At 31.8% G+C, this 16,718-nt stretch overlaps 1 protein-coding gene across 1 annotated transcript in view; it reads right to left on the bottom strand.

The window, feature by feature from the left end:
• Positions 1 to 203: 203 nt before the first annotated feature.
• LOC145240182 (uncharacterized) overlaps positions 204 to 16,718 on the bottom strand; it is a 61,589-nt gene continuing 45,074 nt past the window's right edge. The window contains exons 4-6 of the mRNA XM_080103768.1: positions 9,492 to 9,634; positions 4,231 to 5,751; positions 204 to 648 (exon numbers count right to left, since the gene is read on the bottom strand). Of these exons, the coding sequence (XP_079959894.1) occupies positions 591 to 648; positions 4,231 to 5,751; positions 9,492 to 9,634 (1,722 nt within the window). The 3' untranslated portion in view covers positions 204 to 590. The remainder of the gene's footprint in view (positions 649 to 4,230; positions 5,752 to 9,491; positions 9,635 to 16,718) is intronic.

Raw genomic sequence — 16,718 nt, 5'->3', positions numbered from 1 at the left:
AACTAAAATCTATAGATCAACGTCTCACGTGTATTTTTACATTTGCAAAAAAAATATGCACTTATACGGATTTTTATGATAATCTGAAAATTAAAAGCAACAATTCAATAGCTAAATATTTTTAGATTTAAAAATAATTAAAATTGGAATCGGTAATTGTATTTGAATTGGAAATACAGAACAGAATCAGTAATTGTATTGGAATTGAAAAACAGAACAGAATCAGTAATTTTATCGGAATCAGGAAAAATATTATAATCGTCCCATCACTAATTTTAACAATTACATATTAAATTAATTTCTGAACAAATGCATGTGTTTACATCACTTTGAGCCATGACTTTGTTGTTTTATAATATTGCACAAAATTGGCGTCTTCTTAACTTTGTACCATTTCAGCATTCTTTTAGTTCCTTATCTAAAATGGCAGGCATTTTGCATAACTCGAAAAATTCTAGATTTTTTCGAAAAATGGTATGTGCCAATTCTTAAGAAGAATCGTGCTTTTTTTTAAGTGTGTTTTCTTAAAGTCTTGATTCTCCTCTGGATGGCAACCGCGCCACATGCTCTTGTGACGCTCTTAGTTCACGTCATACTTCTTCGTCTCCGATTGCAGAACCAAAAAAGAATGTGCTGCTATCAATGTTCCTGTAAAAAGCAATAAAACATTAGATTTAGTGAAATTTTATCTTTTAAATGCATTTTGGGATTTTATGAAAACAAATAAAATTTTAGGATTGTTAAAAGTGAATAAAATTTTAGGATAATTAAAAACAAATAAAATTTTGGATTGTTAAAAACAAATAATATTTTAGGATTGTTAAAAACAAATAAAATTTTGGATTGTTAAAAACAAATAAAATTTTGGATTGTTAAAAACAAATAATATTTTAGGATTGTTAAAAACAAATAAAATTTTAGGATAATTAAAAACAAATAAAATTTTAGATTGTTAAAAACAAATAAAATTTTAGGATAATTAAAAACAAATAAAATTTTGGATTGTTAAAAACAAATAATATTTTAGGATTGTTAAAAACAAATAAAATTTTAGGATAATTAAAAACAAATCACATTTTGGATTGTTAAAAACAAATAATATTTTAGGATTGTTAAAAACAAATAATATTTTAGGATTGTTAAAAACAAATAAAATTTTGGATTGTTAAAAACAAATAATATTTTAGGATTGTTAAAAACAAATAATATTTTAGGATTGTTAAAAACAAATATTTTAGGATTGTTAAAAATGAATAAAATTTTAGGATAGTAAAAAACATAAAATTTTGGATTGTTAAAAACAAATAAAATTTTGGATTGTTAAAAACATAAAATTTTGGATTGTTAAAAACAAATAATATTTTAGAATTGTTACAACATTTTATAATTGTTCAAACAGATAATATCTATATAAATAAAATGAACTAATTTTTTCCCGTCTGATTTTGACATTAATAGGATTAAAAATCAAGATATTTCATGCAAATATAATATGCACAAACGGCAGAACAATATCTGAGGTGTGTTATAGGCTTATTATTTCTCAAATTCCTCGATAATCTTAGATTTCTATACTTTTTCTGCTGAGAAGTCACGGCCAAAATCGGTTAAGATCAATGGAAGTGGTAAAATATTTTCTCTCTAATAAATCCCTCCTCCCCCTGCCACCACTTAACACCGTTTGGGGATCGTTCACAAGGAACAGTTGAGTAGAGAACACCGGTTTGGCTTCGTAGTTCTTTCATAAATCACTAAACTAAGCTGCAGTGCTCTGTGGCGTAGTGGTTAGCGTGCTGGACAATTCACATTATATTTTCACGTTCGCGCCGACCTACCGTAGTCGTTTTTTTTTTTTTTTTTCCTAAACAACTGGAATGGATTTTTCTTGGTGGCCGAACTGTTAACGTTGCAGATGTTTTTTTTTTCTTTTTTTTTTTTTTTCATACTTTATTTTCCTACTTTTACTCATGACTCCGGGTTTGATCCTTCCTACTTACCTACCATAACATTTTTTAAAACTCCTCCTCCCCCCCCCCGTCCCGGAAACAAACACTCGGGCAACGCCGGGTACCCCCCCTAGTTCAGGAATATTTTAGGATTGTTAAAAGAATATTTCAGAATTGTAAAGACAAATAATATTTTAAACAGTTTAAAAAATGTAAGATTGCTAAAACAAATAATATTCTAGTATTATTAACAAATATTTTAGAATGGTGAAAGATATTTTGAAATTGTTAAAAAAATATTTTAGAATTGTGAAAAGTATTTTGAAATTGTTAAAAAAGTATTTTAGAATTGTGAAAAATATTTTAGAATTGTGAAAAATATTTTGAAATTGTTAAAAGAATATTTTAGAATTGTGAAAAATATTTTGAAATTGTAAAATAAATATTTTAGAATTGTGAAAAATATTTTAGAATTGTGAAAAATGTTTTGAAATTGTTAAAAAAATATTTTAGAATTGTGAAAATTATTTTGAAATTGTATCAAAAAATATTTTAGAATTGTGAAAAATATTTTAGAATTGTGAAAAATATTTTGAAATTGTTAAAAAAATATTTTAGAATTGTGAAAAAAATTTTGACATTGTTAAAAAAATAGTTTAGAATTGTGAAAAATATTTTGAAATTGTAAAAAAATATTTTAGAATTGTGAAAAATATTTTAGAATTGTGAAAAATATTTTAGAATTGTGAAAAATATTTTGAAATTGTTAAAAAAGTATTTTAGAATTGTGAAAAATATTTTGAAATTGTAAAAAAAATATTTTAGAATTGTGAAAAATATTTTAGAATTGTGAAAAATATTTTGAAATTGTTAAAAAAGTATTTTAGAATTGTGAAAAATATTTTAGAATTGTGAAAAATATTTTGAAATTGTTAAAAAAATATTTTAGAATTGTTAAATCAAATATTTTAAAATTGTTAAAAAATATTTTTAAAATTGTTAAAAAAATAGTTTAGAATTGTGAAAAATATTTTGGAATTGTAAAAAAAATATTTTAGAATTGTGAAAAATATTTTAGAATTGTGAAAAATATTTTAGAATTGTGAAAATTATTTTGAAATTGTTAAAAAAGTATTTTAGAATTGTGAAAATTATTTTGAAATTGTAAAAAGAATATTTTAGAATTGTGAAAAATATTTTAGAATTGTGAAAAATATTTTGAAATTGTTAAAAAAAATATTTTAGAATTGTGAAAAATATTTTGAAATTGTTAAAAAAATATTTTAGAATTGTGAAAAATATTTTGAAATTGTTAAAAAAATATGTTAGAATTGTTAAAAAATATTTTAAAATTATAAAAAACTATTTTAGAATTGTTAAAAAATATTTTGAAATTGTTAAAAAAGTATTTTAGAATTGTGAAAAATATTTTAGAATTATAAAAAATATTTTTAAATTGTAAAAAAAATATTTTAGAATTGTGAAAAATATTTTGAAATTGTAAAAAAAAATATTTTAGAATTGTGAAAAATATTTTAGAATAGTGAAAAATATTTTGAAATTGTTAAAAAAATAGTTTAGAATTGTGAAAGATATTTTGACATTGTTTAAAAAATATTTTAGAATTGTGAAAAATATTTTGAAATTGTTAAAAAAGTATTTTAGAATTGTGAAAGATATTTTGACATTGTTAAAAAATATTTTAGAATTGTTAAATCAAATATTTTAAAATTGTTAACAAATAATATATTAGGATTGCTAAAACAAATAACATATTTTAGAATTGTTAAAAACATTTTTTAGGATTGAGGAAAAGAAATAATATTCAAGGATTCTTAAAAAAACTTTAGAATTATTAGAAGAAGTAATATTTTAGTATTGATAAAAACCAAAAGGATTTTAGGATTTGAAATACAGAACAGAATCAGTTATTGTATTCGAGTCAGGAAAAATATTCGAATCGTCCCATCACTAATTTTAACAATTACACATCAAATTAATTTTTGAACAAATGCATGTATTTGCGTCACTTTTGACCATGACTTTGTTGTTTTATAGTGTTATCGTATTAAAACATGGGAGGAAGTGATATGGATAGATTTGAGAGAAAGAGGGCTAAATAAAGACCTGGCCAGAGATATATTATTCAGAAGTCAATTTCAGAAAAATGTTCAACACATAATAGTATGTAAAATGAACGTTAAATTGATGATGATGATGATGATGATGATGATGATGATGATGATGAAACATGAAATAAAAAATCAAGACTTAAATCACTGACCTTTTCCTTAGAATGACAACCATTGCTATCGAAAACACGATAACAGCTGGAATTCCTATGACCAAAGAAAGCACAACGGGCCAGAAATAAGTGTCATCTTCATCTTCCGCAACGAGGTTCTTATCAGTGTGCTGCGGAAGAAACGTTGTGATCTCGCCTGCTAATGTTGAATTGATCAACTCGTTTGTGGATGCCATGGGGTTTGTGCTGTTAATCGTCACCCAAAGGTCAGATGTAGGAGAAGCGGTCAACAAATGAGTTGATTGTGTTAAAAACTCAGACGTGATTTTGTTGGTAATTGTTGATGTCTTTAATGTTGTCGGTAATGATGACAACAAAGTCATGGGTGTGGTTGTCTTTGTTGGCGTTGAAGTCTTTGACAGACTTGTGGTTATAGATGAACTGTGCTCATCACTGCCATTTGCGCTAGACATTCGGGTCATTTCGTGAGTTGATACTTGCTTCGGGCTGCTTGTCTGTCTCCATTTCAGTGTCGATCTTCTTGATGGAATTGTTGATTCTACCAAAGCGGAAATTGTCATTATACTGCTCTCGTTAGCCGATGATGTTCTTAACGTCGACATTAAATCCTTGTTATCTGTAGTTTTATGACTTGCACTTGCATTTTGACTTTCTTTTGGCATTAGGTCTGTTGTTGTGAACATATCCACTTTTCTTGTTGGAGGAAAGGGAGATAACCCCTGCTTCTCTGAAGTTCTCTTTTTCATGCCTACAGTTGTAGATGTTTTGAATGATGCCATTTTCAATGTAATTGTTTCGTGGGATGACACAGAAGGTTTCGTATTAGGTAAAGCTGTCTCGTTTTCTTGTTTTAAGGTTAACCGTCTGGAATATTCTACAAAAGGCAGATCAGTTTTGGAATTACTTTTCGTATTTGATGGCATTCTTGTAGATGAAGGAATGAAAAATATTTTATCATCTGTGGATGTTGAATAAAAAGGCGCAGATGGTGTAGAACTGATGTATTTTGTGTTAAATAAATGGATTATGCTTGAACTAGAATCGATACTTTCTTTATTTGGAATATTTTCTTTATTATTTAAATGTGTAGATTGATCCCCATCTGTTAGCGCTTTGCCCAAACGCCGTATTCTTAAGGATGTTTCGTCTTCGTTCAAAGTATTAAACATGTTTTTTGCATCGTTTATCTCCCTTGTTTTCTGCGTGCTTTTGTCATCAACTAAAAACACAGATTGTAAAAACTTTCGACGCAGCTTCATTTTCTTCTTCAATAAGTCGAATTGGGTGTAATTCAATTCTGAATTCGACTTTGAAAAAGGTTCTAAAAATAATTTGTTGTCTCCCCTTAATGTTTTTCCTTTCCTCGTGTAATTTTCCTTTGGAGAAATGTTGTCTGCAAATCGTTTTGAATGCCGAGCACCATTTTGAAATAACTGTGATTCTCTCTGTAAAATGGCATCAGTTAAAAGCGGTTGATGTGGGCTTTTATTTAATCTGCCATCCGATTGCCTTAATTCATTTTCATAACCAACATGAATCCTGCAAAAAAAAAAATAAATAAATAAAAATAAACACAGAACATCAATATATTAAAACATAACATCTATATATATTAATATTATTTTGTGTGTCACACCTACATCTTTTTTCTTCCGAGTGACTGCTGTTTAATTGTTATGCCCTTCTATTTTTTGTAATAAATAATTTTTACCAAGAATTCTTCATACGTTTTGGTTTCAGTTTCATTTATGATGGCACTCAAGTCATATATATTTATAAATAATTTTACCAAGAATTATTCATACGTTTTGGTTTCGGTTTCGATTATAGCTGAAGGAACTCAAGCTATAGATGTATACATATATTTTTTTTCTTCATAAGTTTTGGTTTCGGTTTCAATTCAAGCTGATGCACCTAAGTCATATAGAAATATTTTTTTAATTTTTTTAAATCACAACTTTATAATATATAAAAATCAATAATATAAGAATGATAATTTATAAAAACCGATAGAAAATTGACTCTATAAGAATATATACGAAAACTGCATAAATTAAAATATCATATTTAAGCATATTTTACAACCAGGCTATGCCGGGTGTCCCTCCTGGCTTAGATAAATACTTTTGCAGTTTTAACAAAAGAGCTACAATAATATCAGGGCGTCTCCATTTACACTGAGCATCCACAGAATGCTAACATCAATATATTACATATGAATGAGTCCACTGTGGAATTTTCACAGGTGGCACTGTTGGTGAGGCATTAGAATACGCCGACTGCCCCCCTGCAGAGAGTAAAAGTCCCTCAATGGGGGTCCTGGATATGACCTTAAACTATATCCAGTGGTGAGGCCCCAGCTTGTGGGCTTTAGGGAGTGTGGAGCCACCCTTTAATTACCATTGCTCCCAGGTCCACTCTGACCCGAAGTGGTAGGACCTGTTAGGGTTCCAACTATGGATTAAATAGAAACCGACCTGAAAACAACAAAGATATTCTATTAAAATAATTTTTCTTCAAAATCTTTGGATTCGGCATTAAACAAGCCGAAAAGGGTTGATATGCCGTAAAACAAAAACAACCAACCAACAACCAACCACTGTAGAATTTTCACAGGTCCCGCCAGTTAATTTTATTTATATTCAACAAGATGGGAACAATTCAATCTTTTGGGACAAGAAGTACCTGTATTTTGCTTTTGTGAATCTTTTGACAAGACATATAGCCTAGTTGACTTTGTGTAAAATTTTTTTTTTTTTACATAGAGGCCACCACTTATCAAGGCCCTGAGGCCACTCGAGGATAAGGGTTATTAAGCGTGCACTTCTAAGAAAGAAGCATTGTTCGTGGAATATACAATTTGACTTATGCACAGTTACAGAGTTGGTAAAAGTCATTGACAGTGGTTTCAGATAGATGAGTGTTTTTTGAAAAAGATTGATGAGGGGGTACCAGAGATTGGAGCTCAGACGAGCACTTGCCATGGAAATAATGATAAAACAAAGACAGGCTCGCAACATCCCTTCGGTGGGAGAGAGGTTGCAGGGAAGAGAAAAGGCCATCCCCCACTAAGTTACAAAGTCTATTTTGAACTCTGTCAAGGCAGGATAAGCTGCTTCTAGCAGCTCCTGCCCAGATGTGGCAACAATACTCCATCCCTGGACGTACTTGGTTTTTATATGGATAGAGAATTGCATCAGCAGTGAGATATCTACTGGAGGGTAAAAAGATCCCACCATTCTTCCAGCAACCTTGGCAACAGATTTGATGTACGTGTTCCATTTCAGATCAGGAGTAAAGGTCAAGCCTAGAAGGTTGTCAAAATATGAAGCTTCTCCAAGACGAGAGCCATCCATTTTAATTGATGCCACATGGGGATCAGGGCGTTGATGATGTAAAGATAGGAGCTTGGTTTTAGATGCATTAAAAGTAACCAGCCACCTCTTCCCGCATTGTACCACGCATTCAAGATCCGAGGAGAGAGAATCAGAGAGAACTTGGTCATTTATGGCCTTTGATGTGTTGCCATAGATGGTCGTGTCATCAGCAATAGATGTCAACGAATGATTTAAGCATGTGTTTTGGGAGATCATTGATACATCAGGAAGAGAGTTGGGCCCAGGATGGACCCCTGAGGGACACCAGCATTAATACTGTGGGCCTCTGATTTTTGCCCATCAACCACTGCTCTTATGTTACATTCAAAGGTGTAACAATTAAAAATATGAACGATATGAAATATGGTTTTAGAAAAATGATATTTTCCTTTATTTTCAACAATAGAAAATAAACGAAAAGTTTTGTTCACAAATATTTACAACAATAACAAAACAAGCAAAAAAAGGTCGGTTAACAAAAGATACAGTTGTTTAGAATTACCACTATCAAATACAAAAGAAAAGATGGCTTGGTGAGACTCGAGTCGAAAACCAGGACGAGGAAGTGGAGGTATACGAGGGAAAAGGAAGGTAGTCAAAATTAATCATAAAACTCAGATCAGCATGATTGCTTGGCCGTTTAAACTGTCCATCTGGTTCTGACTTCCACTTTCAAAAAAATTGTCAGCTTACTGATTTCATGGCCACCCTATCTTACGCCAGATATTAAAACTTCTGATGCTATTCAAAACATACACAAGGTCAACAATGTTTTATTTTGACTTATTTAATGTGTTTTCCTTACAAATAAATGTAATTTAATTCTGTTGAGTTAAAAAAAAACTGATTTAAATATGAATATAAATATGGTTCTATGGAAGCTTTCGGAGTTTTATTTTTCACTTAAAAATATTTCCTCAAGAAAATAAACGACAATATGATCTCAAAATCAGTTTTTATTTTGAACATTTTTCATCTTACCCTTTATGGGGCAATGGGTGTATTAGTACTATTTAAAAAGTAATTATCTGAAACTGACCCGCCTCCAAATATCTAACAGGCCAGACTTCGAGTGCCTACTCACTCTATTAATAATGAAATTCAATGACAATAAGATTCCTTTTTGTTTTTCTTTTATTAAATGTTTGGTCAATGAGAAAATTTCAAAATTGTATTTACCACTAGACCAGAAAGCAATTTCTGCAACTTGCTGTGGGTTGATAGGATGTATTTTCCTTTTTGTGTTTTGGATTCCTTTGGCTGCACTTATCCATGAATCCGAGACCGTAGTTACCTTAACGGGTACAAGCTGATAACTGATCTGTTTCCCCCTAACCCCCTCTCCACTTTTATTTATATGGCACCAAAACCCATTCTAGATTATTGCAGAATCCTCTGGGGCCTTCTAGATCATTCTAACACTTCTAATCCTTCTAAACTTTCTATTACTATACTCTGGCTTCTAAACTATTTCGTGAATTAAAAACTTTTGAGATTTGACTATTAGGGCTGCCTAGAATACTTTAGCACACATTTTAAACAAACAGTTGATTTTTATTATTATTTTATCGAAATGCTCCCTCGTAACACTCGCATAAATAGTTGTTGCTGTCCCATTTGTTTTGTTGTTGTTGTTGTTGTTGTTGTTGTTGTTGTCCCAGCTGTTGTTGTTGTTGTTGTTACCTTTGTTAGTTGTCTATCTGAACTTTTGTGTGATTATTCTTTGGAAGTCCTCCGTTACTGATTACAAAACTTTTTCGGATAAAATCCAGACAAAAAAAAAAAAAAAAAAAAAAAATGACAACAAATTTTTACGAGGAAAAAAAAAAAAAAGGTTTGTTGATCGCTCATCGTGGAAAACATAACATTGGCACAAAAACATATTTATCATGAGTGTCGTACCTGGCACCATTGAGTCCAATCGCTTCGCCAATGGTGAGGACTGTTTTTAAAGAGTGACAGTCGACAGGAAGGTGAAAGTTCCAGTTTTTCTCCAAATCCAATCCAACCGATTGTCTTTCGAAAAGATACAGAGAGAGTGTGATCTGTTAAAGAAAAGAAAAAAGAATCTTTTTGTAGAAAAATTGTTTTCATTTTCTCTATTTATTATTTAGTTACTAAAATACGCATAAATATTATATTTTATTTAATTCAGAAAGTAAACAGGTGCATACGAGTATTATGGATTTTTTTTATTAACCATTCACTTGTAAGTAAAAAAAGAAAATATACTCGAGCTGAGATCGAAATCGAAACACTATGAGTCAAGTACGATAACCATTACACCAGCATGACACGACTTTTAAAAGTGTTTTCAAATCTGTTTATTCTTAACTAATCTGTACTGTGAACCATTCACGCATGCGCATTCGTGAAACAGTTAACAAACAGAAAAGAATCCAATTTTTCAATTTTGACTCCTTAGCAGCCCTTTTTTCCGGATGAAAACGGATTAAAAAGTTTTCCACATGTCTGAATATCCTGTATAGTGCATTTCAAGTCTGTAGATCAATAATTCGTTGAGAAGTGTCTGTGGGAGCCTTTCCTAGTCTTACACAAAAACACTCGTTCACATCTCAAGCCATATTTCTTGTCATATACATATGCGCACACAAACGTACATGCCCACACGTATACACACGTAGATGTCTTCACGTTCGCGTGCATACACTCACATTCACGTGCATACGCAAACACGCTAACGTACACACATGTACTCACATACACGCACACGTACGCACACATGGACAACGTCACTTCCCTTTCAAAAGAAATTCACACATGCACAAAAGACCACCGGAAACAACTATAAAAGCAAGAGACCAGCCCTTTTCAGACCAGCTTTCCTACTCTTTTCAATTCAGCTTCTGAGTGGAGAGGTTCGACGAACCATTCGCCCCTTTTGGGGCACGCGCGCCTGCACACATCACGTCCCCTGCTACTGTATGTGTGGGGGGCAAGAGATAACAGACAGTACGTACACCTTACACGTTTTCTATCTCCATGGTCTGGATTGACCTTTTCTCATTTTCTCTCTCTCTCTATACTACAATAGACTTTCCTTCTCACCAGCTAATAGCGAGAGACGCACAACAAACTGGATTGACTTTCTATCTTTCTCTCTCTACAACAATAGACTTTCCTTCTCACCAGTAAACAGCGAGAGACGCACGCCAAACTAAACACATGTAGTACCCTTTTCTTTCATGTGTTTTTTCACGAAATAAATCCTAGTTCGCTTAATTCAAGTAAACGCGTTGTTCGTTTCTTCCTCAAAGCAGTTCATTTTTCATATTTTGCACGACTGGGGGATATGTATAATATATCCACCAAAAACAAAATTCAAAACATTTAACACAATTTTTAAAATATTAATAATGCAAAATGGTGAATTAACGAAAAAACAAAAAAAAAAAACAACTTATTTCTGCTTGAAGTCATAACTCATACGTACATATACAGTTTTCTAAAATGTTCACAAGGAGAATAAAAAAAATTTAAAAAAAAGAAAAATCATTAATATATATTATTAAAAAAATAAACAAAATAAAAAAATTTTACTACTCACCTCTTCCCCTCCCTCTTCCTCTCCCCGGATTTGCACTTTGAGCGTTCAAACAACCAAATATCCACTAAATGTCTTCACACGCATTTTCACTTTTATAGATATATATAGAAATATTTCTTCCACCTCAATCAAGGCACATTACCACTTAGAGGTTATTGTAAATTAGGAGTCAGATTTATAAGGATATCCTAAGTTGATAGTTGTGCAATATTTTTTTTTTTTTTGTTGTTATGAATGTGCGTGTCGGTATATTATAACTATCAATACCTTACAGAAGATTATGTATGAAGACTAATATGTGTTTGTCTGCTGGCTCATTTACGTCATTAGCAAAAATATCTGTTCTGAATTTAAGAACTTGGGAAAGTTTACAAATTGTGGATTTAATTTTACACAAAAGGATCGTACAGTCATTCAAAATCATTAATTTCTCCTAATCTTCATGAATTACTGTCTTTGAATTTTGGTTTGAATCTTATTAAAAGGAATAACACTTTTAAAATCTATTTTAGATTGGTGCAAAAATAATCTCATTTATATTTGGGTTGAGCATACTGGGAAGTGATATACAAGCTGCCATTAGCGTATAAAGCGATGCTCTTTGTGTAAACAAATCGAGCTTAGGTATTTCGGACGATGTCAAAACATCGTTAATTCACTACCCGCACAGCAGCAGCCAAATAACGTACTGGTAAGAAGCCTTGACGCTCGTTTGGGTGGTCGGGTTTTGATCCTGGCTTGAGGTAGTTGCCTTTCTAGCCACACTGATGAGATGTGATACAGCGAAACTACTGTATGTGGATGACTATATATATATATATGTATATATATATATATATATATATATATATATATATATATATATATATATATATATGTATATATAACGTCAAAAAACAACATTATTTTTTTTAACCAACCTAATAAAAGGACTCGTGTAAGTCAGGGTTAAGGTTAGGGTTAGTTTTTTTTTAATTAAAATGTCATCATTTATTAAACTGTCACGAATTAACGGTAAAGTAGAGAAAATCTAGAAACGTCTCTATTTGCCTATGTGTGTTGCACATGGGTGACGGAAAGTAGTGGAAGAAATAAGAATGCTTGGCGTAACATTTTATTTATGAGGAGAATTTTATTTATTTACAAGAATGCAGGAAATTAGACTTCTCAAATAGAGAAAGAGGCTCCAGGAATAATATTCGATGTCACAAGGTTCCACAGATACTTATATGAAAGACAATTCGTATCAAAAAACGACCATAAACCCCTAATAACAATCTTTGGGCCCAAGAAAGGTCTGCCAGTTTAATAGATTGCTTCGTTTGGGGAACGATTCTCGTAAACAACAACTTCAAGATCAAATAGTTGCTATGTGGACAGCTTATCACAACTCATTTCCCAAAATCCAGAAGTTTTCGAAGACTCCATCATTGCTAAGGACGAATTGCGAAATCTAAAAAAGATGATCACAAATACAATCAAAGAGCTTCTAGTGATTTTGGCCGCCATTAAAAGGAAATCTTGAGAGGATGAATTCATACAATCCATCAAGAACAACATTCACAATGAAGATCCGAAAGTACCTGAAGTGTACTCCCTCTATGATGATGTCCTACTGTATAATGATCGTGTAGTGATTCCAAACAGCCTATAAAGAAAAATCCTCAGGAGTATGTGTTTGCGTATATTTATGTGAGTATGTGTTTGTGTATATTTATGTGAGTATATGTGTTTGTGTATATTTATGTGAGTATATGTGTTTGTGTATATTTATGTGAGTATATGTGTTTGCATATATTTATGTGAGTATATGTGTTTGCATATATTTATGTGAGTATATGTATTTGCATATATTTATGTGAGTATGTGTTTGTGTATATTTATGTGAGTATATGTGTTTGTGTATATTTATGTGAGTATATGTATTTGCATATATTTATGTGAGTATATGTGTTTGCATATATTTATGTGAGTATATGTATTTGCATATATTTATGTGAGTATATGTGTTTGCGTATATTTATGTGAGTATAAGTGTTTACGTATATTTATGTGAGTATGTGTTTGCGTATATTTATGTGAGTATATGTGTTTGCGTATATTTATGTGAGTATATGTGTTTGTGTATATTTATGTGAGTATATGTGTTTGTGTATATTTATGTGAGTATATGTGTTTGCATATATTTATGTGAGTATATGTGTTTGCATATATTTATGTGAGTATATGTATTTGCATATATTTATGTGAGTATATGTGTTTGCGTATATTTATGTGAGTATGTGTTTGCGTATATTTATGTGAGTATAAGTGTTTGTGTATATTTATGTGAGTATGTGTTTGCGTATATTTATGTGAGTATGTGTTTGCGTATATCTATGTGAGTATATGTGTTTGTGTATATTTATGTGAGTATGTGTTTGCGTATATTTATGTGAGTATGTGTTTGCGTATATTTATGTGAGTATAAGTGTTTGTGTATATTTATGTGAGTATGTGTTTGCGTATATTTATGTGAGTATGTGTTTGCGTATATTTATGTGAGTATATGTGTTTGTGTATATTTATGTGAGTATATGTGTTTGCATATATTTATGTGAGTATATGTATTTGCATATATTTATGTGAGTATATGTGTTTGCGTATATTTATGTGAGTATGTGTTTGTGTATATTTATGTGAGTATATGTGTTTGTGTATATTTATGTGAGTATATGTGTTTGCATATATTTATGTGAGTATATGTATTTGCATATATTTATGTGAGTATATGTGTTTACGTATATTTATGTGAGTATATGTGTTTGCATATATTTATATATGTATGTATATATATACATACATGTTCGCGTGTGTGTGTGTATATATATATCTTTGTGTGTGTGTGTGTGTGCATATCGAATTAATATATATATATATATATATATATATCAGAGAGCAACTATTTGTATGTACAATGTAACTATTTCTTAAACAGCTTATAATCTATATTTGGTTCTATATTTACTTTGTCATATTTGTGCGCTTATATTTACGTATGCATGGGACATCGGGGGAAGAACTGTATGAAAAGCCTCATGCGCTGCTATGCATATTGGCCAAACATAGAAAAAGACATAGCAGAAATGATAAAATAGGTATGCGTGCTTGCAGCAAAATGCCCAGCTACAACAAGAAAACCATAACGAAACCACAGATCACTCATTGCAGAGAATTCATATTAATTTTTCAAAACCTTTAGACAACATGTACTAGCTCATTGTTGTGGATAGCCACTCAAAATTGGTCTGAGGTCCTACAATGTAAAAGACCAACCACGAACTGCACAATCAAATTTTTGCACAAGTTCGTTTTAATTCACATGTTTTGACGTTGTGACATATAACGGCAATGAATTCACATCAAGTGAATTCAGAGACTTTTGCAAGTCATATTAAGTGGACCATATTACAAACCCTCAGTATCACCTTGAATGGTCAGGCCAAGAAGTTTATGGATACTGTATAGAGGGCTGTAAAAAGCACTAAGTACAGCGATAGAAAGTGCATTGCAACAGTTTTTGCAGGTGATAACCCCTAATCCGAACACACCTATGGGACGCACGCCTGCAGAAATGATGTTTACAAGAAAAGTCAAGTTTGTCTTCGATAAACTCATTCCACAGAAAGCAATGTTCAAGAAAACCATCTTGCACCATAAGAAATAGTTCTGTCCTGCCAATAAATTCCTTTTCAGGCTTACAGAGACAACATTACATTCTTGGAAGTAGGCACCATCGAACAAAAAATTGGCAAGCTGGCCTAGGTCCAGGAACCAAAAAACACTCACAAATGCCATATGAACCAGCTCAGGTTGAATGAATCGGAGGAATCAACACAAAATACCTGCAAAGAGCCGATCGACATAATATTTTCCAGCGACCTTGGCAACAGACTTGATGTACGTGTTCTATTTCAGATCAGGAGTAAAGGACAAACCCAGAAGCTTGTCAAAACACGGGGCTTCTCCCAGACGAGAGCCATCCATTTCAATTGATGCCAGATAGGGATCAGAGCGTTGATGATGTAAAGATAGGAGTTTGGTTTTAGATGCATTAAAGGTAACCAGCCACGATTTCCCCCACTGAACCACGCGCTCGAGATCAGAGGAGAGAGAATCAGAGAGAACTTTGTCATTTACAGCCTTTGATGTGTTGCCGTAGATGGTCGTATCATCAACATAGATGTCAACGAATGATTTAAGTATGTGTTTAGGGAGGTCATTAAACGTGGATTCCATGAACAAAGCTTCTTTCTTAGAACTGCACGCCTGTGGAACTCTGTTCCGTCTGCCTGCTTCCCACCTGACTACAACTTGGATGTGTTCAAGTCCAACGTTAACAAATTCCTAATGAACCTCCCCCTTAAGTAAACACTTCTTCAAATCTCCACACTAACGTAATGTACTTGCAATAACCCTTATCCCTGAGTGGCTTCCGGGCCTTGATAAGTGGTGACCACCGTGTAAAAAAAAAAATTAATCACTTCGCTCTTGACACGCCTAAAGTAACAATACTCAGGAAGAAAAAGAAAATTTACACGAGAAGAAATATTAACAGTTTTATATTATCCCCCCCTTTCCCCCTTTTTTTTCTAAAAAATAAAAGAAAACTCTTCGAAGAGGGCGTTGTGAGACCAAAACTTACCTGCATCATGGACTCTTCCAGGACTATATTATGATGTGAGATAACCCTATCAGGAAACACTATCATAATACCATAAAATCAGCAGGAGTACTAGTAGTGTGCAGCATGTATGACTACCCATATTAGAAACCACTGTTTAGTAAACTCTGCTTACCCTTTATCCTATCCTTGTAATCTTTTGTTAATATATCTTTCTTACACCCAATCCATGTTCCGTGGTCCCAACCTTGGGTCCACATCAGTAATATAATGATTAAAAATGGTAATTTCGAATAATAAACAAATATTAATTCTGTGTTAAATATCCGGGCTGTTTGTACCGCGAAATTATTTTTGACAAGAATAGGTGCACTTAAGCAACGATATGCAGGAAATAACATAAAGTAATTATCGGATGTACAAAAAAGTTGTTTGAATGAATGAACCTGACACCAGGCACGTGTATGGGAAGAAACAACAAACATGATCGATTGTCAAGAAAGTTGGACAATTGAAAAGTCGTTTTCGGCAAATGGTATACACAAGTCAAACCAAGTAAATTGAAATGACCATCGCTCTTGGGCGTGGCTACAGTGACATCGCTGTTCAAAAGGGAACATTGAAATTGTTACAAATTTGTATTTGTTACGTACGGTGATGATCATATTTATTGGCACGGTAAAATAAAAGTTAAATTTTGTCTAATAAATTCTAAAAAAAGGGATTAAATTAAAAAATTTTTGCTGCATCGGAAAGGCCAGTTAAAAATACATAATATACTTTGTTATTTTCTTTAATTTAATCCCTTTTTTAGAATTTATTAGACAAAATGTAACTTTTATTTTACCGTGCCAATAAATATGATCATCACTGTATATGTGTGTGTATATATATATAT

Source organism: Euprymna scolopes, chromosome 19 (genome assembly GCF_053919585.1).
Source record: "Euprymna scolopes isolate OS-2025 chromosome 19, ASM5391958v1, whole genome shotgun sequence".
Lineage (NCBI taxonomy): Eukaryota > Metazoa > Mollusca > Cephalopoda > Sepiida > Sepiolidae > Euprymna > Euprymna scolopes.
Note: the sequence above shows the minus strand (reverse complement) of the source record. Positions and strands in the feature narration are given on the sequence as shown.